A 26,239-nucleotide genomic window follows, 5' to 3' on the forward strand; every position below is an offset into this window, starting at 1 on the left:
CCCTTCCTTTATCAAATCTGGCCTGTAACGCGAGAATTCGACTTCCGGATCCGAATCTTTGCAAAAAGCGAGGAATGCTGTATGGTCGGGTCGTTCGCACTAGGGATCCGTTGTTGTGAACTCTGTCCGGAGCTCAGCTTGGTTCGGCGCGGGCTGCGTCGGCGTCGAGCGCGGCGTCGGCGTTATAAGGCGGATAGGTGGATAGGTTGGCGGCGCGGTGCCTCGCGTCAGCGTCGCTGGGACCGTCGACGGAGGCAACAGTGGTGGCCAAACGCATATCGCGTGACCGCGTAAATCCGCCATATTGGCCGCGAACTCTTCAGCCGGAGGCCGTGGGTGCACGGCCGCGCTCGCGAAGCTTTGCTCGGGATCCGGTGGCGACGAGAGAGGCCGAGGCAAGGGAGGTCGAGGCAGGGGGTGAGAACGAGGGCGTAGCGCGTAGCAGCGTGTCGTGTTAACCCGGCGCGCGAGAGAAGGTCGACAGGGGTGGTGGAAGAGGGCAATAACGTCGCAAGACACGCCGAGATACGCCTCGAATGTTTTCCACGACATGTGAAAGAGGGTGAACGAGGAGAACAAAGACAAAGAGAGAGAGAGAGAGAGAGAGAGACACGCAGGCACGCAGAGGGAGACAGAGAGACACGCGAGACGAAAGAGCGAGAGACGGAGAACCAGAGTACCAGGGGAGGAACAGAGGGGTGAAAAGAAGTGTATCAGTGTTCGGTGGCTGAAGAAAGTGTCCAGTGTGTCAGATGAGTCCCGAGTACCGATTTCACCCTCAGCCTACACCCTCGGACCCACGAAAACATTGAAAATTTACGTCCTGCCTCCGATAGACTCGACTCATCGAATCGTTTCGAAGACTCACTCTCGGAATTCCATCGGATCACTCGAGATTCGCGACTCGTCCGTTGAACCGGCACGAGTAGCCGGGGGATCGGTGACATCGCTTGTTGCAACAAGCCGCCATTCTCGAGAGTCGGGAGACTCGCGCGTTACCGACGTGCACGGTGGATCGATCCTCGATCATCGTAGGTGATTTTCGTGGATCGAGACGGTGCGGTAGGTGAATCACGACGACTGGTCGTTCGCTCGGTGTCCAGCGTGACAACGCGGTGGTCTCGTCTCTCCCTCTGGTCTCGACTTCTGCCAATCAATAACCAGCGCACCGACTCGTTCACGCTCTGCTCTCTCTCTCTCTCTCACTCTCCTCTCTGTCTCCCTCACCCTTTCTATCTCTCTCCCTCGTTACCACACTGTTTGTTTCGCTTGCACGCACACTCTTTCTCCCTCTGGCTCACCTAGGTCGATCCGTTCGCCGGCGAAATCAGTCCGGCGGCGCTGAAAAATTGCCTAGATGCATTGAGAGGCTCGCAATGTTTTCCTGTTTCCCTCTTCCGTCCGATTTGCGGCTGTTCCCGGTCTCCTCGCGACCGCTTCCCTCTTTTGTCTCTTCTCCCCTCGTTTCCGCTGTTCCTTGCTCGCCGCCCTTTTAAAACGCGTCCTCTCTCGCGCGCGTTCTCTCTCTCTTTAGCGAGGCAGGCGGCGAGTTGTAGTCGGCGTGTTTCGAGCGACGAGATACCGGCGAGCGACAGTCGTCGACGGAGGGAACACCGCGACGCGACGCGACGCGACGAGGCAAGGCAAGGCGAGGCGAGGCTCTAGCTGCCCGCGCCAGCGCCCTGCAGCTTCAAACAGCCACGAAACCTATTTATACACCGTCAACGTAGCGGACGACGTAGCGAGAACAGCGCCGTGTTCGGCCACCCACGCGAGCAACAGCTCGAGCGAGAGAGAGGAAGCGGTGCGACGACAAGCGGAAAACATCGTGGTCACGGTAGCAACAGAGGAAAGAAAACGGTGCCCGGGATATCCAAATTATAAACCGGATATATCGCCGAGGAAAGCAAGGAACCGTCGTGATCGTCGTCATCGTGACCATCGTCATCATCCCCTCGAGGAGTCCGTCGAGCAGAGCCACGCACAGGACGATCAATCCTCCTCTCCTCCTCTTCTTCTCTCTCCTACCCGTTCTCCGTCCTTCGGTTCGTTGATCGTCCTTCGTGTTCGACCGGAAGTTCGCTGGCCCGGTCGATGGACGCGGCCGCAGGCAAACGGGACCCGACGAGATGGGACAGGATCTTTGTGGTGATCGTGACGGGTGTCGGGAGTGCGGCGCGAACGGTGCCCACCCATAGGGGACGCCATTGAGAGTCTATCTTTCCCTTGGCCGTGTGATCGACCGTCGCGCATCCGCCTTCCCTTCTCGCATCGTGTGCGATCTGCGCGCGGCTGGGACCCGCGGCTCGCTCTGTAGAGGTGGATGGGGTTGGGTCACGTCGTCGCGTCGTCGTGTGCTCCTCGTCGCTCGGTCCGGTGTTGTTGAACGTGCTGCTGCTGCTGGCCCTGGTGGTGAATCGTGGCCGAGAAGGCGGTGGTGAACGACCGGAAGGAAAGAAAGATCGGCTTGAAGTTGAAGTCGGTGTCGGCGACCAGGGCTAGGCAGCCTGGACGAGAGAGGACCGTGTCGCGCAGAGGGAGGCGGGAAATGGCCGGTGGTGTATAATGCGCGAGGACGATCGTGTCGCTGGACCTCGCTGCGCTGATTCGAGCTATTACTCGCCGTTCTCGAGCACGCCGGAATCCCCATAGTGTCGAAGAAAAGAGATCTCTCTCTCTCTCTCTCTCTCTCTCTCTCTTCCAAGAGAGATAATCTCTCCAGAGAGAGAGTGGCTCTCGTGCGAGTGGTGAATTATCTGGTGCTCGTATGTGTCCGTCCGTGAGTGCGTGAGAGAAAAAGAAAGTTCTGCCAGCCCCCGGTGTGTGTATCTCGGCCGGTTCGAAGGGTCCGAGGAACAGGAAACAACCAGATCTGAGAAACAAACCTGCTGAAGAGCATGCAGGAATCGGGCGAGGCCCGTAGAGGCCTTAGTCCCGTTGGCGGACCAGGATAAGCTGATCCATCCCGCACGGCAGGGTGGAGGTGAGATCGGCGAGACCTCCTCGCCAACTAGCTGCTCCAACCGTGAACACGTCGTTTAGCTGAGATATCTCGAACGCGGGAAGCGAGCTGGACTCGCTTTTGGGCGCATGGAACATGATAGAGGTGAGGCCGATGCGATATCGATTGAGAGACCCAGAGCCTGTCGATGGCTGCGAGATGTCGGAAGATGTCTGCTCGCGTTCGCCGCCGCGCTCCGTTTTACTCGCTCTCTCTCTCTCCCTCTCTCCCTCCCTCTCTCCCTCTCTCTTTCTCTCTCTCTCTATCTATCCCCCTACCCTCTCTTTTTCTTACTCGCTCTCGCTCACTCTTTCTCGTTTCCCGATGCGAAAGCGATGCTTTTAGCCGCGATTCGGACATACGCTATCGCCGCCTTCGAGACACGCCGAACCAGAACAGCTGGAAGGCTTCGGTGAACCGTGGATTTGGGTTAGACGCCTGCTAGCTAGCCGCACACGGAGCCTGTTGATCCAACCGGGATTTATATTCGGCATAGACGAAGCGCGACTGACACGCGCCGAAACTACCAGACCTTCCGCGCGATCTACTCGCCGCGATCGAACGCACGGTGGGGGATGGGGTGCCAAGGATCGCGCCTCGAACCTTGGACCACTCCAGACATCATCGTAGTTTCTTTGGCTGAACGTTCCTGGTCACGAAGTCTCCGGTCCGAGATATTACTGTTTGATAGATCATGAAATCAGTAGTATCTTTATACAAAATAAACATTTTCGTGCTCGATCGTTGGAAGCAGAATTGTCATAAAAATCTATTCTTCCTTTTAATCGTTTTAATCGGTCGACAACATTGTCGCGATATTCAGAAATTCTTCGAATGTCTATTCCCTAATTAGGTTCGAGTAGCTACATTCTTTCTAGACGAACTTCTAAATAGATGAAGTTGTTCAAGTCCACAACTAATATTTTTACTGTTCTGAGCTTTGAAAAAATCTAACAAGTTCTAGAATGCATATTGGAGCTCGTATTTCAACTCCGGACGTAAATGTACCAGATTTACCACGAAGAGTTTACCCAATCAGAAATTTGAGACTTTCACAGGCTGACATCTAACAATTCTCACTGTCACGGCTGTCGGATGTAAGCCGTGTCCTAGTGGAATTATTTTCCCAACATTTTGCAAGCATTAGAGGGTTGAAGACACGCTAATACTCGTCTGGAAAATAATTCCACTAGAGCACGGCTTACAGCTGAAAGCTTTAACAGTGAGAACTGTTTTATTTCACTGTGTCGTTTATCATTACGTTCTCGTTCGCGAAGGGTTAACGTTGGAATCTCTCGAATGTTTGCATCTTTCGAGCAGAATTTCGCAAAAATTCGGTCATTCATGTTAAATTTCCGTGGTAGGGCCGAAATAATTTCATTTACAGAACGATTCGTTCGCCGCCGGTAGAGTCAAAGTGATTTCAGCGTTAACGACACGGAAAAATACACAAAAATCGAGCCCGGCAGAGGCGGAGTACCTACACGCGCAACACGTCAAAACAAATTTAGGGAGCCGCATTCCTCATGCGGCGCACGTGCTTGCCAATTGAGCAACTCGTCGACGAAGACGGGATCGATCCGCTGATACATCGGCGTCGATAACCAGACACCGGGTTCTTTTCTGTTTCGAGGAATATTCGTGCTCGGGTTCGGAAGCCGGGGGCGAGCATCAACAAGTGTCCGGAAGGAGCGTTGCATAATTAGAACAAGTGGCGCGATTCGAAACGGCCGCCCGTTTCAAACACAAACGCGGTAGTTTGACGGACCCGGCAGAAAATAAAAAATTGCTCCGAGGCGCCGGGACGCGACACTTCGCCCGGCGACGCGCCATTTTATCTTTTCGGTATTTTTCGCTTTATTTTTTCGCCGCGGGTATTTCGGTGCGGAAAATATTTTTATATTCTGGCCCCGGGGGGAATGTAAACATTGTGCGAATGCACTTTTTGGCGCGGCTCCAACGCGTTGCGAGGTGATTCAGTACCTAGAGATCCCTCGTCCATCGCGTATCTGTTACGCTTCCCGTATATATCGTTGGCGTAAATATTATTTTGTTAAATACAGTTTCGCGACGATCACCGTTCGAGTATAATAGTCGCGAGACACACTCCTCTTCGTTTATACGAGTACATCTCGATATCGGTGCACGTTCGCAAGCGTTTCGCGAGACGCGGTTTCCCGATGAACGTTCCCCAGACATATTTTCTTTCGTTAGCTTGGTGTTATCGCTCCGTTGTGTTTCCATACGCTAGACTCCTCCGTTTTAATGGGAAACGTAGCTGGAAGCTTCCACAGCGCGGCGATCTGAAATCACTTCGCGGCCAAGTATTTTCGAAAATACCGGCAACCGAGCGACGCGCGGCGAGCCTCGCTTATGTAAACAGCGAATTTCAACGCTCGAGAATTTTTGACGCCTCGCTGTTTCCAAATTGTCCAACGCCTTCGTGAACTCTCCGCTGTTAACGCGCTATAAAACATAGAAACTTCGTCCGAAAATGTTTGAGAACCTTCCTTCTTTTATTCTTGCGAATTCTTCGCACACTGAAGAAATTGGTTTCAACCCCTTGCCTCACAATTGAATTCTAAGGTATCCCCAGGAATTTTAAGGTTTTCCGAAAAATTCCCTAGGAACGCTATCCATGATATGTTCCTAATTTGTTAAGTACCGTATACTTATCTTTTACAAATCAATCAAATCTCACAATACTTATGCAAAAATGTGCGGGGTCCAATTACTCCCTCGTACACGGTTAACATTGAATGACGTCGCTGAGACAAGATTTCAAGGTAAGGTGTTCAGCAAAGGAAGAATCTGAAGTTTCTCGTATTCGGAACAGAAACGGAATACTTTCCCGAGGAACGTTTCCGGAATATTCGTGAGATTTCTCGGCTTTCGGTATTTTCATCGACGCTCCGGAATCTGAAATTGCGATTTTGTTGTTGACAATGAGTCGACCAATGCTCGAGCTTCCATCTGGACGCACACACGTGCGCCTCGCTCGCGGATCTCCACGAAAGTCTGCTGTTTATCAATCGCTGCCCACAGCCCGTATTAGCGGCTCTCGAGTGTGGCCGTTATCGTGCGAAGCCTGAGCAGATCATCGATGTACACCGTGGCGTAAAAATAAAGCGGCCCCCAAGAGAGCGAGCTAGAGAAAGAAAGACAGAGAAAGAGAGAGAGGCTGTGCATGCGCGGTGCTTTGCTTACCGGAGCCTCGATCCACGAGGTGCCTTTGCTGGGCACTTGCTGGATCGCAATCGTCCGGCAATTACACAATAAACACGACTACCACCGCATTGTTTTTTCTCGTCAAAGAAATTTCGTCAGGAAAATGAGATCCAGCGACACGCCCCCTGGGCGTGGATTCTCGATTCATTTCACCCTTGTATGTCAACAGAACATTTTCTGCGATGTTCAGCCACGTTCTGCTGCATATCTTCATCATGTATTTATACACCTGTATATCATGATTATGCAAGAAAGTGAGAATCTATAGATGTTTTACTATTCTCCGATTGACGTAGGGGTTGAAATGTTAATTCTTTTATGCTACTGGTTGGTCAACCTATTTGCTCAATTCACCCTCGGACGGCGAACCGATCTTAGAAGATGATTCAGTGCTTTATCAATTTTTTTAAACATATTCTTGAATGTAGACACTTGACGGTAAACACTATAATTTTACTATTATGCAGAATGCAGTAGTTCTTTATTCAATCAATTTGCCAGGAAAGTAAGGAAATTATGATAATTATCTTCCAATATTCGAAATATTCCAAGTAATTGAACACTAACTAGTACATGAATGGTTGAATTCCTTGACGAACATATTCTATCAGGGTTTAGCTGAATGTTAACCCGTTCAGTCGGATTTGTCTAAAATTATCCGAAACAGGTTTAAATATCGAGTTCGGAGGCGGCGATGTTAAAATAATGGGTTATAAAAAGAACAGAAGTGGGCGCCATTTTGTCTTCCGCCCTTTGAGCGTGACGCGAACAGTAAATCTCTACGAGCGAGTCTTTTGCATTCCGGTGTCGTTGTTTCCGCGTTAACATCGAAAACACGAAGCGGATCGATAGATGCAGCTGAGCGTGCGACAATGCTATCCAAACTAATTGGCTGCCTTTTCAAAGCTTATGTGTCAATTACCGTACGGTCAGCTTGTTTCAATTAAAGCTTAACGACTTTATCGTGCTTCCGCGTACGAATCAGGGCTGTGTGATGTTTTTTTCGAGTGGTCAAATAAGCCGCGCCGGTCGATCTAGTTGCCGGTGCACGCTAGATCGGATCCCGTCCTAATTTCTTTGTGGACGATTTTCACTGTCCGCGGATACTAAACTCCCTTGAGCTGCCAATTTTTTCCAGCAGACAGACTAGAATTTCACAGAGAGAGAGAGAGAGAGAAAGCGCGATACGTCACGGGACTTGTTTAATTGCCAATCGAAGGAACCGTTAAGATGCAATAACAGGCTTCGTGGAAATATTCATTTCCAAACGAGTCCACGACTCTCACAGTAAAAAGTCAGAAGTTTCTTGAATATGCTTATGCAGATAATACTCCTCGGTTCATTCATATCTCACGCCATGATCACTTTCGTTGAAAGTTCGAATCCTTCGGAGGAAAAGTTCTCAATCGTTCTAATGAGAACCGATAGAACTGATTTCGAATTTCTAAGCTGGCGCATGTAGTGCAATTAACTACCAAAGTTTACCCAGTTTTTTTTAAATGAAGCTGCAGTTTATGTTGTAAAGTTCCGTTGCTTTGGTTCGCGAACCCTCCGTTGGTTTACGTCGCGAAACTTTTCCGATCCAGGCGGAACCTCCGCAATTTTCATGTTTTCAACTTTGTTGACTTTCGAAACGTTCCAGGCAATATTCGGTCCCATTAAAAAGCATCTCGCACTTTCTACCTGTCCCCATAAAACTGTTGCTTCATAATATTCGATCGTTTCTCCGTTATACATATTTCTTTTGTTGTATATGTATCTACGATGAAATTTGCAAAAATTCATGAGACCGCCATTCTGCGGATAAAAACTTTGTTTATTGTGATACCGTGTTTTTCTTTGAACTAGTTTCGAAATGTCACAGTCGCTGCAAGTAGGTCAATGAAGAAGTAGGTCGATTGTAGATTTAACTGTATATTCGTTCTAAACGCTTGCTGTTAGTTGGAATCTGAAAAAGTGTTTTAGATCGATCGATAATATTAAACGAACGTGATTATATATTTCAAAGAGCAATGCTTATTATAAAGCAATTACGTGGTCGGTAAAAAGGTCGTCCACCTTCGTAGCTCGTTAAAGAATTTCGGAGCGCTAGAGTTCAATTGACCTTAACCTGTTAACTGGGGATAACAAGTGTGCTCCTCATTTATATTCACCTCCATCTCTGACTTCCAACTTTCTTACATTAAATTATCATATTGTAATATTCAAGTCTTCTTACAATCGCAAAAATCGCAGTTTAATCGTTCATTTATTATTCATAGTTCGCAGAAAAAAAGCGGTGCCTCCTATTATTATTCGAACGAATGGAGTTGTTCTGAATTTACTCGCATGGTTGGATTCCTTGTGCAAAAATATTACAATAGTTTTCCACATTTTCACCATTTTTAATAGTTTGTAACTCGTAAACCAATTGACCAGTTTCGATGAAATTTTCAACATGTATACAGAGGGTCCCATGGAAATCGCCGACACAGATTTCTCCGACACGGTTTCCGCCGACAACATTTCTCCGACTCCAGATTTGTCCGACAATAGCTTTGGCCGACAACGCCTTTAACCGACAACGAATTCGATCCACAACAACTTAAGACGACCACAGTATGCATTATCATACAGTAGTATCATATGTATTATCATACAATATTATCATACTGTGTTTCAAGTCGTTGTGGATCAAATTCGTTGTCGGTCAAATTCGTTGTCGGTTAAAGGCGTTGTCGGCCAAAGCTATTGTCGGGCAAATCTGGAGTCGGAGAAATGTTGTCGGCGAAAACCGTGTCGGAGAAATTTACATTTTCTAAATTTTCGTTACAAGCCCAAATAAAAAAGGTATGGAAAGCAACGTTTACTATTTTTCTTTCCTTAATCCAGACCAAACGCAATTTCTCCAAAATTTTCATTACGCATCGTCCAGTAAACTATTCCATCCGGCTTGGAAGAAAAACCGAAGTTCTTTGTTCCATTTATAAAAAGGTTATTCTGGTTTAACGTGTGTACTGTCAATTGTAAGACTGACTATTATTCCGTGATTTTTGTCATCAAGGTTATTCTGATTTAACATGTGTGCCGTCAATTGTAAGACTGACTATTATGTCGTGTTTTCGTGATCAGCTTGTTGCCGATTTCTAGGTAACTAGCTCGTAGGTCGCCGATCGAAGCCCTCCGGAGGGCCAGGCGGAAACCGGGTCGCGAAGGTTAAGGTCGAGTGTCCGCGCGGCGGCTCGCAGCGGCGCGCTTTATTTTCGGAGCAGAGAGCGGGTATAGTGCAGAGATCGTAAGTTGCTGAGCATCTACGATCTGTATTCACTTGTTATTGTAAACAACCTAATACATGATGATATAAACTATATTATCCTAAATAATCTAGTAAGTGGAGCACTGGTAGAGCTTAGCAGCTTATTGTAGTTCGCCCAAGGAGACGAATCAGTGCACCACTAGCGTGCATTCAAGAGGATTGTACTGTTCATCCGTCAAATGATGCCTAGGTAAACAATTCAGGCTTACACCTACCTGCATACACATTGTTGCTACTGGTCAAATTGGACGATCCCAAGACCGAGTGAGATAGTATAATTTCCTAACATCGGCGTGGTCTTTCAAGTTGTCGTTCTTCGTCATCTCCGACCAATAGTAACAATGCGTGCGATGGGAGTCAAGGTCAGGCTAGAGTGAGAACGTAAATACTTTGCTTAGGTACCATGTGGCGGACGGACAGTACGCGCATTTGTTTACCTTTACCGACTGAACTCGTTGGAGGAAATACAGTGGAGCTTATTCGACTAATTTTGCGATCGGTGCTCGAGAGTAAAATATTCGAAGAAATAATTATTCGAATCGAATATTCGAAGAAATACTGATGGATCATTCGATGAAATAGAGCGATGATAACTTGTTACGAGTAACGAGTAATTATTCTCCGAGTATAATATTCGACTGAAAAGAATTTATTCGAATAATTATTGTGGATAAATATTTATTCGGATAATGCCTAACTCTGCTTGCAATCCTTGTACCTTGTACGTTTGCAGATGTCGAGCGGAATCGGTGCAACTGCAATGGGGATTGGCGTTAGTCACGGGACCGGGGGTGGCGAGGGTGTCGCCGGTGGTTGCCGGATGCGCGCCCAGAGCCAAGCTCAGACTCCTGCGTCCGACTCCTCGACGCAGCACAATCCGCAACAATCGTCCCAGCAGCAGCAACAACAGCAGCAGCAGCAACAGCAACAGCAACAGCAGCAGCAGCAGCAGCAACAAACGCCCTCGTCACAGCAGCAGCAACCGCAGCAACAGCAACGTCAGGGCTCTGGGATCATGGGCCGCTCGAAGAAGGACAACTGTTGCCTGTGCTGGTGCTGCAGTTGCTTGTGGTATTACCGTTCCTGTATATTTGCATTTCTTTGCTAGAGTCTTCCTGTTTGCCTATACGGTCGGTTACTAAATGCTATTTTACTGTTTACGAGACTGAAATCCCCGGATTTCGCATTGAGATGCGATCTCGCTCGAATAATTTCACCGACATTAACGATTTTTTCCGTTGCGTCCGGCTTTGAGAATGACGCGCGTTCTGTAAGCCGTAAGCTGTTCGAAGACAACGGACAGTAGCGAGGAACGGAATGAAAGAACGAGAAAAAAAAATGCGTGAACGAGCCTGTCTGAAAGGTTCGTTCTCGGCCCGGTGAAAAAGTGGGAACATCCGGCGATCGATCCTCGAAACCGACTGCCGATAAACTTGCGTATATCCTGCCGCGTGACAAGCCATTATCGCTCCGTTTCGTAATATAATCGTCGGTGGAACGATGTCAGTCCATTGTCTTTAAACGGAGCTACGACCTATTTACCGCCGAGCTGACATACCTACGTACACTCTTTCTCTGTTTCATGCCGCGCGTAGGAATAAATGGTAAGCAGGCCACGGGGCTGGACTTTGTTGAAGCTTGCTCGCACGTAATCGCCAGAGGTGTGCGAGAACTCGAAAATCTCGGGTACCCGATATGCACTCGGGTCGGCTTCTGGAAAGTACAAGTGTGCGGGAACCCGAAAATCTCGGGCAGCCGATACACTGGATAGGACATTGTTTTTGGAGCGATCAGATATCTAATTCACTTTGATTTGAATTTTTCGAATTCATCTCGTGCCATAAAGAGATCGGGACATTTTATGAATACAACCGTGAATTGTATTCGTCGTTCCGAAATTCCGTGAATCCGACCCGACCAGTAGTCACTGTGTACCGATGAGATTTCGCGACGGGGGTTGCAATGGGAGCCCTATCACTGGGAGAGAATTCAGAATTCCGTTATCTAAAGCCAACTTTCGCTTCCTTCCTCCTGCCACCGTCGCGATAGCGCGCGAAAAGAAGCTGTGTCTTTATGCGAACAAGCACTGCTCCATGGAGATTAGAAACTGACAATTACTTGCGGGATCTTCGCTATAGAGTGATCATTAGACTAGTTTGAGAAAGTGGGAACAAATGAAATGTTATTTTCAGTGTTCAGTAGATCCGAAATGAATAAAAATCGTATTAAATTCGGAGGAAATTTTAGCATTTTTTGAACATTTTTAGAAGCATTAATAGTGATGGTAAATATTTCGATGATTCAGCTGTTGCAGCTATTTTCAGTAAATAAAAATTAGTTGAATTGATATGTTGATTTTACCCCGAAATAATGAATCGATTTAAATGTGCAGAATTATCGCGAGTGGATTCTCTTTTCCACGCTATTACATTTTAATGAAGTTCAATAAAGATATCATTTTGCTTCCGGTTTAATAAAATATTCGGAATATTAGGGGCTCCATTTCAGAGCCAACTTACACTTCCTTTCATTCCCCGTTCGCGGAGCTAGATGAAAAGAGGCTTTTAACTTTTTATGTGAACGAGCCTTGCTCGCGGAGGGTTGTGTACAGTTTGAGAGTTGTTCGTGTTCCGATTCCGATATTTCGTCTATATTTATATTCTTTAATGAACGAGTGCTCGAGTCGGCGGTAGCTTGTAAATGTTGCCAGCAGTTCGCGGACTTCGTTCACTCGACATTAATTTACATTCGCCGACCGCGATGCATCATTTTTAATTAAATTTAATTGGGGTTTTATCTTATTTTCTATCCGATCAAAGATTTTTCATTTTTCGTCGCGGTATTGGACGGAGAAGAAGCTTCTAACTTCACCTACGGATCAGAATAATTCAGGAGAGTTCTAGATTCTGAATTATCTCTTGTAAGAATTTTTCTAACAGATAAAATGACAAAAGTAGAGAGTCCACGAAAAATAGAAGATAGTTTCGGTTAGGGCTGTTACTTTCCTTCGAAGGTCGAAGATTTTGAAGCTTCGAAGCTTCGAATTTCGAAGCTACGATTTCAGAAATTTCGAGGGTGATGAAAATTATTGAAGGATTAAAAGTAACGGAGTTTCGAAGCTTTGAACTTCGAAATTTCGCTGCTAAATTATATTTGATAGAATTACGGACTACAGACTAAAAGATCGATTAAGTTTTAACTTGATACGATTCGAAGACTTCGAAACTTCGTGCACTTGAAAGTTCCCTTTGCTCCTTTGAATCCTTCGAAGAGTCGAAGCTTCGGAAGAGTAACAGCCCTAGTTTCGGTAGGGGGGGGGGGGTGAGTTTCTCCAGGTTGCGAGCCGGGGGCATTTATACGGGGACAATTTCGCATCGGAGTGGAGGCGGCCAATCTTTCCGCCGACAAAGATTTACCAGCGATAACCGCCCCTGGGATCGTTGGTGAAACCGTCGGCCGCGGAAAAACCCTCCGGATGCGTAACACGTGTCCTCCCTCGGCGGAAATCTGTCCCAGCGAGGCGAGGGCGGAACGAAGGTTTTCCGGCTGCCGCTATCTGCTTATTTATCCGTGCGTCTCTCTTCTCCACCCTCGGCCCTGCCGTTCGGGCGTTATCGTCGCGGTCGACTGTTTGCAGAAACGAAACGAGCAAGTTTCCAGGATAATCGGGACCGAGCCGGGAAACTCGAAGAAAACCTGCGCTCGCACTTTTATTCTTCGTACGGTCCGCGGCGGACGAGCGCTTCTCTTCCAGTTTATGTCGTATTCGATATTGCCTCGACATTGTCGTTGTTACGGGCCTCGGGAACAACAATCGTTCTTTGTTACGCTGGATCTCACTTCTTTCTCTTTTTCTCCGCCCTTTGTCGGGTCGCGATAACGCGGACAGTTTCCGCCCGTGGTCCCGTCGATATCGGGGGTAGTTTTGATACAATTCCGACGGATAAAGCAAATCCCTGTGATTCCGGGAATCACAGTTCCTGTATCTCTCTCCGGTTAACCTTGAGAAAACCCTGGATACTGGATCATTTGTGAGTACTAGCCGAAAGCATCACGATATTTGCGTCGTTCCAATAACGCGTGATACAGTGTCTTTGCTCGGTGATACGTTTCCTGAATTTCCTCGTTGTGGACTATTTTCTGAAAGAAAATACATAAAGTCGTAATAGATGTCTATTCTACTCCTATCGCTTCAGCATTATGGCTTCAAGTACATCTGATAGTCCTTTCATAGGGTACTAGCGTAGATCATAATCAAGCGCGACCTTTATCGATCACCCGGTGTCCAAGAACGATCGTCGTTCCGGAAGCTATAGAAGGAGGACAGCGAGGCAATGAACATTAAAGATGGTATTGTTGTCGACAGTTTGGCGGCGATCGGCGGTAATTCGGCGGGTGCAGAGGGCGCAGGTGACCAAGGGAAGAAGAAAGTGAACGCGGGCGTCGGCGGCGAGCACGGGAGCAGCGTCGTCGAGCACTCAGGTGCGGGGAACGGCCTCGAGGACAGCATGGAGTGCAGTAATGAGGAGGTCAGGACATGGGGCTCCTCCTTCGAGAAGCTGATGAGGAGCGCGGCTGGTCGCAAACTGTTCAGGGCGTTCCTCAGGAGCGAGTTCAGCGAGGAAAACATCGCGTTCTGGATGGCGTGCGAGGACTTCAAGCGGGAGAACAATCCCGAGTACATCAAGAAACAGGCGGAGATCATCTATAAGGCGTACATATCCGAAGACTCGGCGAAGGAAGTGAGTCGAGTATCCTTGTCTTTCATCCAGCTGGGCAAAACTGTGTTTCTTTGTTTTTCGTTGCTTAATCCTCGAACCGAACCTCGATCCTTCTTCCTTTTTCCTTTCTTCTTGCGCTTCGCCAACTCCATGGCTGTTTCTATGTCGGTAATCGACACTCCTCTTTGATCCACGCTTTTTGCTTTGTTACCCCCCTCATTCCTTTCCTTCACAGTCCTCAACTCCATTTAATTAATTTCCTTAATCCTTCCCCCTTTGGATGCTACGCTTTTCGGGCATGATCTTTGGACAGGATCTATTTCCTGTCGACTCTTTTACTTGATTTCTGTGAAGCAGCTCTTCCTCTTTTCATTATTTGTCTTTGCTTGTCAGCGACATGGGCGAAAAGCGAAGATTCGGTCTGATTCACGCTGGGATAGACTCATTTCTAATTACTTAAGTGCCGAGTGACATTACTTGAACGTTCAAAGGTCAAAATGTGATCCAACTTATTACTAGAAACTGTTCGAACTTCGTAATCATGCTGGTCACTTTTCAAGAACTGTTAAATTGTTTTAAATGAAATATATTTTCGCGAAGGAAAAAGAATTACCCTTTTCAAGGAAGTACAAAATGTGTGGAACATCCTGTAGACATACCGTAGCCAACCGCCCTCGGATATCCCAGCGTCTGAAAAGGACAGCGATCTTCCTCCTCTCGCTCATTCGATTTCCGCCGAATTTCGTTTATCTCTAAAGAAAACTGTCGACTTCAGGTGAGCCTGGACGCGCAGGTGCGCGAGATAGTGAACAACAACATGCTGGAGCCGACCCCGCACACGTTCGACGAGGCCCAGCTGCAGATCTACACGCTGATGCAGCGGGACTCTTACCCCCGTTTCGTGAACAGCGACATCTACCGGCGGGTGGCTCGACTGGACAACAAGTCGGCCGCTGGTGGCAACGAGGACCATGGGGGTAGCGGTAAATCGAAGGGGAAGAAGGGTACGACGTAATCGGGGTATCGTTGCGAAAAGGGGTGGTAGCGGATAAACACCCTCCGTCTCCAAAGCGTGTGTCTACCGATCGTTGAGCGTCTGTCTCGATCGGGGACCGCGTTGAAACGGTGGCCGGCGAAGAGACAAGCCGGCAGGAGGCATCGGCGATCATAGATCACCGGGCTTGGATCGGGGACAGCTAGGATCCACGGCCTGGACCACACCGGTCTCGTCCGGTCATCTACCAGAAACATCATCCCTCTGTCGCGAGAGGATAAGAAGAGAGAGAGGTCCTTTCGGCGAATGGTCCCGTTTCGAGGACCTCGGAGACCGTCGAGGAATAAAGAAGATGATGCTCGCTTGCAACTCGCTCTTCCACGACGCGACGCCACATCGGGGCCACGTGAACACGCTCGCCGCGTCTGCGAACGTGACGCACGAACTTGACGATGGACTGAATCATTTCGAAAGAAAATTCACAGAAAACCGAGTAAACGAAAAACATAGGGAAGAGGAACGAGGGAGGAATCGCACACGGCGGAACAGATCGAGGAGGCGACCAGGAAAGAGGATCGGGAAGCCAACTCATTCTTCCAGGATACTCGGCCAAGAAAAGCTCGAACAAGATCGGTCGGTCGGAGATGGCGTTCGTCCGTTATGGAAGTTCCTAAGCTCATCGTCCGAGTGTCTTAAACGACTGATCGTCGCCGATCATCTCTCTCTCTTTCTCTCTCTCTCTCTCTTTCATTCAAGTGTGCGTTCCTCTCTCTCTCTCTCAGTCTCTCTCTCTCAGCCTCTCTCTCTCTCTATCTATCTCTCTCTGTTTCTATCAGGCCCTTCGACACCGCCGGTTTTTCTCCTCTCTTTCTCGCTCTCTTTCACAATACCCACCTCGTTTCATCGTCGAAGAAGGTCTCGCAGGACGATCGTCGAGGATCCACGATGCGATCAAGCCACGGGACGCTCGGAACGCGATCCTCGCTGCGAAACAAGCTCCTAAGTTAATGATTCTGTTGTTCGTTGTTTCCGATCGTTCTCTTTCCTTGTTTCGCTCGAGGACGTCGAGTACAATCGATCCTCGTGTAACGACCGGCTCGGGAATAAAATAAGAATCGTCTCTCTAGCGTCAGATATGGAAATGTTTCATACAAGTCAGATCCAAGAACGATTCTTTCAAGTGTAACGTATATGCGCTTTCGTTTGACTCGGGACATTTTGTTGAAGCTACATGAAAAACCTTTTGTACTTTTTTTGTACACGGAATAGACATTTTTTGTAACGACTTCAAGAACGACAAGAAGGAATATATATATATATATATGTATGTATATGTGTGTATATCGATCGCCATTTCATGTTTTACCGTAATCCGCGCTACGTAAAAAAATGAACCACGTTGTACAGGGTGTTGTGCAGTTAAGAAGCGTGATTATACCACATGCAAGAAATAAGTCGAACGCCGAGTTTGTTGTATTAGACGTAGAAGTTTATTCATTTACCGCAGCCTCGATCGTTTCAAGCTGACAATCAGAATGATTAAAAACTGAACGTGGTTAAATGAAGTCTCTATTTTGTAATCGAACGAACTGTTTAGAGGAAGAATGAAATCTGCGAAATGATAATTACACGTAACAATTAGACCGCGGATGTTTAAGCTGTCTGCATTAACTGCAGGAGACAGGGAGCCAAACAGGAACTTCTCCCTTCCTTTAATAATTATAATTCGAATGGATTCGGAAGAAAATATATTCATGTTCCTAGATTCCTTGAATCTAGAGTTTTGAGTCTCGACTATTCCGTTTTGTCATGAATGCATAAAATCGTTTTGCGCTGCGAGCTACATGGCACCCTGCACGAGCATTACGTTACACGAGGGCTGACTGTACAGGAATTTCGCGGGCTGATTTCCCGTGGCTTGCGAGCGTCTCGAAAATGGCGCAGGAAAGTTGTTTCGCACGCCACGGGGACGCTCGTCGCAGCGGCCGACGCGACAGAAGCAATATTCATCAGCGGGAACGAATCTCATCGATCGAATCGATCGTTAGTATACGGGAGATCGACGGAGGAGCGTCGAGATGCCGTGAATGCGACGTGGCGGGGCGACGCGACGCCCACTTTGCATGCGAAACTCCTGCGCGAGAGGGGACTCCTTTCCCGATCGTTCCCCCGCCGCGGCGGAACGAATCGTTTCCGAGATACAAAAAGAGAAAAAACGGGAGAAGGGTCCCCGTTCCGCTTGGTCTTATTTCTGTGGTTGCAAGGAATAACGCAACATGTCAGAATTTCAAAAAATTTGAGTTTATGCATTAATTGAGCTCGACAGTATAGGGATTTGTGTATTTTCCTGAAAAAAGTCATGAAAACAAATTCGAAAGGCTGAAAAAAATAATGCAACTTAACCGATGTCCTATGTCAAAGCATTAGCGATCAAAACTTCAGACGGCAATACAGTAAAGTCGCGATTTCTATCCCTGAGGGTCTCCACGATCACTCTCCCTTGGTTACCCATTCCACTGAGGGGCAATGCCGCCTGCGTGCCCCCTGGGGCACGAAGTTTACAGTGCAAACATGCCGCGTAATCTGATCTCGGGTCGGATATACCGGTGTGAACCACTACTACTAGTCCAACTACAAAACATCTTTATTTTTCATTATTTTTTTATGGGACTTCCGCCAACTTATTTGTGGCATTCTTCTGATTAAAGTTACACTAAACACGATATAATTTCAACCGTGTTTAGTGGCTTAATTGACGATGAAAGTTTCGGGCGCAAGGAAGGACAGTCTCTTTCTACGTTCGGCATCCTTTGTACTTTCGGCGCGGTCGACGCAGTCATAAAAAAATAGTGTCCCTACACGATCTCTCTCCCTGCTCGGAACCGGCGATGGGAAACAAATAGCGACTTTACTCTATCTCGAAAGTGAAAGTATGTGAGATGCGGCGTTCTTCTTGACAACCACAGATTTGTGATACCGTGCCAGAGCGGCCGCGGGCGATCTCCGGATGTTTAAAATTGATCGCTGGAAGTACCCTCGTTTCGTTACAATCGCGATTACTGCAACGGGACCACGAGAAGAGGGGGTGACTTTTCTAGAATGCGACGAGGAGTTTCGTCTGCAACGTATTTAGTCCGATGGACCTTTAACGTCCGAAACCGAGCCGGCGAATCGTCAGAAACACGAAACCGGGAAAGCGAGCCGGCCTCTCTAGTCGAGACGAATCGATTGACAATCGAGCGTCGAATGTATTGTTAATCGCACCGAAGGAAGTCTTCGGGTGCGAGGAATGCTTTCACAGAACAGACGAACGGACTCATCGAGCTTACCGGTGACGAACTGTTCATAGTTTACGTTGTTCGAAATGCTTCCGAAAGATCGTTGATCGTTGTCCATGCATTTAAAGTCGCCATCGAAGAACTGTTTTTTTTCATTTTGCATCGTTTCTTACAGAAGAATCAATCGGACAAGTTACTCAGACTTTGATCCACACAGTCTGGTATCTATATGAACGCATTTTTTGAAAAGTCGAAGCTCTTCGGGCACAGTGTTCGGTGTTTTTGAGAAATTCATTTCGCTCGGTCTCGAAGGCGTTCGTTTTAGTTTCACGTAACTTGGTTACTGATGTACAAGGTCGTGTCGCGAGACAATGGTGTACAGTTGCGGCTCGTTAACCCCTTGCCGTACCATTTTCTTTACTGTTACAGTGATTAAAACGTCTTTATCCCGAAAAATCTTGGGTAGAAACGAATCAAATATTATTTAATCGAAAAAGAAACCCGTGACATTCAATCCAGACCCTCGAAGAAAAGTAACAGTCCTAGTTAGAATACGGCAAGTGGTTGACGAATCGCGAGGAGCAGAGGCGGATAAAGTGAGGCAGAGCTCCAGGACGATCTTCCTCGACAACACCGGTCCACGTCGCGACGCTCAACTTCCGTTTCTCATTCGAAGAGGGACTTCGAACTTCGATATCCGTTTTCATGAACGAAGGGACCGCAAGGTCAGCTCCGGATGGCGTACACCGAGTTACTGCCAGCGATACACACCAAGGATCGAACGACTACTTCGACGACCAAGGTAGATGAACACGAAGAAGGGGAGACAATGATCTAGTCAGCATCGCTCGAGGACGATGGCGTCGATGACAGGAAATGGCCTAAGCAGAGAATATAATACTCGGGCCAGTTCGAACCACTTCCGAGATCCGAGCAGCCGCCATCCTCTTGACACCAGAGCGGAAACGTCGCGACGCGAGTTGTTTCCCGGTGAAAAACCAGTCGCTCTCAACTTAACAAACAATTTACTATTTGTTTACGGATCGTTAGGCTTCGGAACTTTGCCGGTAGACTGCGGATCTAATGTGTTTAGGAATGGACCAGTAAAAACCGAGTAGAATCTAATTTGTTAACCCTCCGATTGGTGAGCTTTGGAAAATCGTTATTTAACACTTTACTTACGAAGTTCTAATATAGTCCCTCTAAAACCAAAGATCAACAGTCGAGAATTTCGCTCGTGATCAACAAATTTTTAGAGTTATTATAGTGTAACTACTTCTGCTGAAATTATTATCTAAAATAATAATTCCGGTAGGTAAAGTATTAATTATACTCAATGTCTGCAAGTACCGGCGAAAGTATGTTTCGAATACTCGGTAAACAACGCAGTAAATAGTCCCAAACATCATCAACGACATAGTTGTGAGAACGGTCCACTGTCCTTGGGTTGAGGTTTTTGAAAGAAACAGTGCATTCTCATCGAACTTCCATTTCCTACGATCGACCAAGACAATTATTATTTTTCACTAAAGATCCGCAGTCTATCCGCGAGTTTCTGCATAAGGCTGTTTAAAAGAAATGGGAGTTTAGTTCACTGAGAGAACAGTGTTTTCAATTTCGATAGTCTAGTCATGATTCGGTCGAATCTTTCTCGTGGAAAATTGAAGCACCTCGTTCTCGCGGAGCCGTGAAGCACACGAAAGAGATTATTTTATTTAAGCGGTCTGTTGATCCTAACTTCCATTTGTATTAAAGATAGAGAAGTGCGAGATGAATCGGAAACGATTCGCACTCGGGCGGACCTCGCACAAAAGGATCACGCATTCGTGAACATACGCACACGATTTGACACGTGCCCGGGGTCTCGCTTCCACGAATGTTCGCACAGTTTTACAGAGGCGGAGGTACAATCTCCCTCGTGGAGTCACGTTTTATGCAAAGTAGAAAGAGACACGCGCAGATCTCGAGTTTAATCCAGCTCCTTCGATCGACGAGCGTTGCTAGTCTACGATCCTAATCGCTTCAAAAATAAATAGTAAGAATGAAAAATCTTCTTTTAGAAAATACTTCCGAAAGAAATGATTGGATTACATGTTTGAAGATGGATTGCTGGTATGAAAATCGTACGAGATCAACATTGCCGTCGAATCATTTTTTACGATGTTCTCAGCTGTGAATCATAAACGTAAGTAATGTGCTAAGAAACGGCGACCTCGACAGAGTTAAGAACAACTTACTATTTTTTAAACAAACGCGTTCGAATGATCGATTCGTAGTCGATCGAGGGAGTCGGTCGAAAGCGATTCTCTGCGTGGAGGAAACGATCTCGTTTTGCTTTCACTCCGTGCCAATTTTCTTCTAGTCCTGAAACACCGTTTGGTTCGTAATTATTCTGTGAACAGGGGATAAGACTGGACAGGGGTGGCAGACCCTGAACTCATTCGAAGCTCGTCGATCGCCGACGCTCAGGAGGACCGAACTCGATCGATCACCAAATAAAACAAAAAAGTAAACAAACATACCAAGAAATGAAATCGACGAGCGTACATCGTCGCGAAAATAAACGATGGGGAAACCAAGTCGCACAGTCAGGCACAGCGTTTGGCTACTGCCCTGTAGATAATATTATAGATAGTTACCACGGATGAGGGGGGAGGATTAAACTAATTATACATGCAAATATATAAATATACATATATATATATATATAAATATAAAAGGAAACCAAAAAATATATATATTATAAATATATATGGAATCACGTACATGTGCTGCATATGTTCGGCGTTTAAGGGTGGCGGGGTGCGAATCGCGCGCGAGGCAGAGAGAAAGGGCGGGAGAGAGTGGGAGTGAATGAGAAAGAAAGAGAGTGAGAAATAGAGAGAGAGAGAGAAAGACACCGGTTTTATTCATTCATTGATCCTGTTGTTCCACGTGACTCGCGAGAAAGAAAACGAGAAAAAAACAAAAGTAAATAAAGGACGAAGCAGCACACAGCCTGGCGCGTCGCCATTTTCCGCTCCCGTGCGATCTCTTTCCGCCCCACGAACGATTATCGACCCTCCGTAAAACGATTTTTCAATCTTGACCCTTCTATCACCGGATATTCTACTCCTTGTTGAACAGCAACAATTCAACCCAGGGTACAAATTAAGGAAACACAATTCAGGGTAAACGACGGTTTCTTTATCGAGAAACGGAACGCATCGAATTCGACGCCGCGAGATTACACGTGAGCTTAACAAGATTGCAGATGTAAACGGGTGTTACCGAAGTCCTCTGCGATGTTCCAGAATTTTTAGCAACGTTCGTTTCTTTTTCGATTTTGATTGAACATTTACTTTATGAAAATAACCAAGAATGTGTCTACCAAAATTTTCAGCCATTTTATCAATAATGTATACCCAAAAAGAGTTCGTTTCTGACGAATTACTTGACCAAAAATAAAAGAATCGCAGAAACGAGGAATACAAGGACGCAAAGAGCGTCGTCGCGTCGGTGTGTGAAAGGTTAGAGAGGATTCAAGAGATCCGTGTTCTTATAATACAGGTTCCTATTTCACTGGTGCACGTGAAATCAAAATGTCTGCGTCTCGATCGGAGATCTCCGTTCCACGTGCACGAGACGCGTTCAAGTAAACCGTGTGCACGATACACGGTATTAGAAAATTGCGCGATGACGATACGGGTACGCACGTGAAACGGTGACTTCGAAGATTCGGAACGGAAGTAAACCGAGTAGAAGAGGACGCGAAAGTCGGCGTTGAAGGCTTGCGAAATGTATGCAAGATGGAGATTGAATGGATCTACGAGTATGCTTGTCTCCCCCGCTTTGTTATTGGACGCAGGGCACATTGCAGAGAGTCTCGAAGCGAATCAACGTAGAGGACACTCGAGGCACACAAGGCCGAGAGGCTCTTCTATCCCCTCGAGAGGGATGAGGAAGGGGGTGCACAAGGTGCGCAAGGGGTCAGCGAACGGTTGGAACGCTGGTCGAGCGTCGTCTTCACTAATAAACGCACAATTTTTCTGAACCCATCGATCCCCCGCTTCTTTCTTCCGGCAACCCTTTTCTAATCGTCGTTTGATCCTGTGGTACGCGTTTTTGTATCCTCCGAGCGACAATATTTGTACGACAGAAAGAGAGAGAAAGAAAAATGGCGAACGCGGTCTCGCTCACGAGGAATGCGCGCGTCCTTCGAGGTCACCGATTTTTCGTTCTAACTTTGCACACTTGTAGAGCTCGTTTTTCTGTTTACGAATGTGTACTACAATATTTAGGGATGGCTCTCGCCGAAAGATTGGCTAAAGCGGTCACACATACTATGTAGCGTGTGACGTCCAAGCCAAAACATTGGAACTATGGGAGCGTCTGAGGTGTGAACAGAATCTAACAATACACTAATCTTGCCCCAGCGCCGCGCCGCGCCGTACCGCGGCTATTTTTCTCATCCCACCACGGTACATATGTACATAGGTGACCCGAAGGTCCCGCACTCTCCTTGTCGGTTCCATGATGCGCGTATGCACTCCTGTCCATAAGTCACCGGATACTTATTCAAATTTGAATGCAGACGATTTTTCGTTATTGAAGGACCTATATTACGAGAGAAAAATGGTACCTACTAATTTCTTCGAATGTAGAGAACAATTTTTAAAATTTAACTGGAGTAATTGTTTTCCAATTTGACTTCTTGAGCTGTCCATAATCAACCCACAATCTCTCAATCTCTTTCTTCCAACATTTACTCAAATAGTATATGTATATACTTAATTTTGCTACATCTAATCGAATCAAAATAAGACAATGAAATCAAGCTAGAAGCTAGAAAAGCTTGCATTTTTTAATTACCATATTTTTTGTTGAAGATAAATGTCCGGTGACTTATGGGGGAGTGTATATCTCTGATGCACGAGGATAGGGAACGGAGAACACGAAGGGGAAAGGACGCGGACTCCACTGTTGTTCTTTGTTTTTGTTTTCTCTTCAGTTCACTGTAGAATGGGACGATACGCAATAAGAAAGAGAAAGAGAGAGGGAGAAGGGAGAGAGGAGAGAGAGCGAGAGCGAGAGAGAAAGTGTGAGTGCAAGTGTGAGATCGAGAGAAAGAAAAAGAGAGAGAGAGAAAAAGGAATGGAATGTGAGAGCTAATAAAAAGTGGTGAAAAACGATTTTACTGGTCTTGAAACTGTTGCCTGTGTTACGGAATCGATCACGTCCACTTTCAAATATACAATTGTCGGAACCCCGGTCTAGACAGTTAATCCAATTCAATGTTCCAGGTCGTATCGCTAATTACATACCTACGGACTCGAAGATCTCGGAGTGTGATCACGATATTCTTTGATGATCTTGTTAAGACTCGCCCCGCCCGGGCGACATCTAATTGTCACGTAATTAAGAGGATATTGATATTATTTAATGTACAGTGTTTTAGAAGGTAATTTTGATAACCCGACGGAACTTCACACGTTTTTTCTTCTTTTTTCTTTTTATTTTTCTCGATTTTTTCGTTTCGCGCATCTCGAAGGGGCGGTTCGGTCGGTGATCGGAAGTGACGTTTTCGATTAGGTTGGTGCATAGGAAACGTCGAGCCGAGTTTCTCAAACACGGGTACACGCCATACCTCGCCATTTAAGCACCGTACGTATAGTATTTATACTTTCTAAACCCGTTCCCTTTTTCGTTTACGCTATCGCATCCGACTATTGTTACCGTTCCTCCACACTTTGAACACTACCTCGTGAGATAAGATTGTATTATAATTATTATTATTGACATCGTTCGATGAACATTTTTGTAAGTAATACACGGAAACCGCGGCGAACCAGGACGACGACAGTACGAAGATTGAATATTTTATATTGTCGAGAACCCGAAACCTGGAACGTTTCCACAGCTTCTGGTTCACCTTCGAAACATTTGGCTCGTTTTGCCCCGAAGTAAATTGTACCACAATAAAGAAACTGCGAAAACTATCGTAAAAACAAGTCTCTGGTCTACGAAATCTCTAGGGGTGTGCGAGAACCCGAAATATCGGGTCGGGTTGGGAACACGACATTTTTTCGAGATTGGGACGGGTACCTGAAAATTTCGAGATTCTCGAATTTATCGGGATTCCCGAAAAAATAGGGATTCTCGAATTTATCGGGATTCCCGAAAATTTCGAGAACCCAGTAATCATTTATATTCGGTTTAATAAATACATTCATAGTTTCGGATTTTTTATTCTAGATGTCTTCGAAATTTTGAAAGAATGTTGTCCATCACGAATTCTTTTCAAGAGTGTCTTATGTCATATTCTCGAAATTTTCGGGAACCCGACCCGACCCGACTCGACCTCTTCTCGACTCGTCCCGACCATCGGGTTCCCGATATTTCGGGTTCTCGCACACCCCTAGAAATCTCTATCCGATCGATGCCCATGCGACGCGCCATGCTGGAAGAGCATTTAATTAAAGGTGCCATCCGGCTTCTGACCATTTACGGACGAAGATCACTAAATACGACGCTTGTTTTGGAGCTCATGCGAAGGTCAGTGGCATCGTCGAGCAACTTTTTGCCGGCTCCACTATCCACAAACGCGTGTTTACAATAATTATTAATGATAATAATTAATAGCTTCGCGAATCACGTTTACTCTTTTTTTACTCTTCAGTCGTTTCGCGGCTGAATCTCTGGTGGAACGCGTTTGACCTCTGGGTCACGACCGTTGTCAACTACCATAAAATCGAGTGGATTTTTGTTCAGATTAATTATAGTTAAGTGTTTTGTAACATATTCCTGATGATAGCTCGGGTCTCCTTGCTGTCCGGTCGACTTTGGAAAACCGAGGCGTGTTTCGGTCGAAGGAAACGAGAGAAGCACGTGCACGATGGTAAGAATGTTCAAGGGTGTTTACTTAGGGGTGGTTCCTATTTCACGCCACAGAGTTGACAACCGTACAGACATTGAATATAATCTGATACGGTTCTGAATTACCGACTCTGCAGAAAATGCTACGATAGCGGACTCTATCGAAATTGAACGGTCAGCTAGCAAACTACGCGATATTGCAACATGAAAGATTTTTGTCCGGGGAATCCAGATTTTAGCTAAACTTCCAAAAATCCTTTTGGGAAACATGTTTCAAATGCAAAATAAACCTATGTGCAAAAATTTAGCTGAATCCGATTTGACTGATTTTCAGAAGTTTACCCGTTCCACAATATTAGTTCCGACCGATACGGTAAGATGCGACACAGAAATGGTAAGGGGGCTCCATGGGGGCTCTAGATTCTAGAGCTGGGGCTCTTATATTTGAAACTGAAAAAATAAAACATCATCAACTAAAATGAAACATCATGATTTTAATACTCTTGTCAAAAATTTGAAACTGTTCTCCATACAAGGATGGCAACATTACCGCCATTATACATGTATAATAATGTTTTCTCTTGATATGTAACTGCAGAAGCATACGATTCGCCAACTGCTACGTGAAATGGTCCTCCGAATCGTTTATCTAAACCATATTTAATTGACCGAGCCGCAAGTTCGTAATTGTCTGTATACTTTTCCGTAGCAGTTACACAGATTTCTATAACTTCTTGTTTCATTTCTTCCGACATATCGCTGTGCTGAAGAATATACATCAACGGTATAATATATATCTATTTAAATATCAAAATAAAATGACAAATATTAACCTATGAGAATTGTTAAATGTACCTTACACAAAGG

General features: G+C 46.3%; 1 protein-coding gene across 2 annotated transcripts; it reads left to right on the forward strand.

The window, feature by feature from the left end:
• Nucleotides 1-202: 202 nt before the first annotated feature.
• Dhit (regulator of G protein signaling double hit) lies at nt 203-24,507 on the forward strand. 2 transcript variants are annotated; one of them, XM_076428127.1, is made up of 4 exons: nt 203-3,106; nt 10,258-10,595; nt 13,891-14,266; nt 15,021-24,507. In XM_076428127.1, the coding sequence occupies exons 1-4, from the start codon at nt 3,098-3,100 to the stop codon at nt 15,258-15,260; spliced, it is 963 nt and encodes a 320-aa protein (XP_076284242.1). In that variant the 5' UTR covers nt 203-3,097; the 3' UTR covers nt 15,261-24,507. The 2 variants fall into 2 exon arrangements, with proteins under 2 accessions (XP_076284242.1, XP_076284243.1); XM_076428128.1 differs by having other exon boundaries at nt 10,258-10,592.
• Nucleotides 24,508-26,239: the final 1,732 nt, after the last annotated feature.

The sequence above is a fragment of the Lasioglossum baleicum genome, chromosome 7 (assembly GCF_051020765.1).
Source record: "Lasioglossum baleicum chromosome 7, iyLasBale1, whole genome shotgun sequence".
Lineage (NCBI taxonomy): Eukaryota > Metazoa > Arthropoda > Insecta > Hymenoptera > Halictidae > Lasioglossum > Lasioglossum baleicum.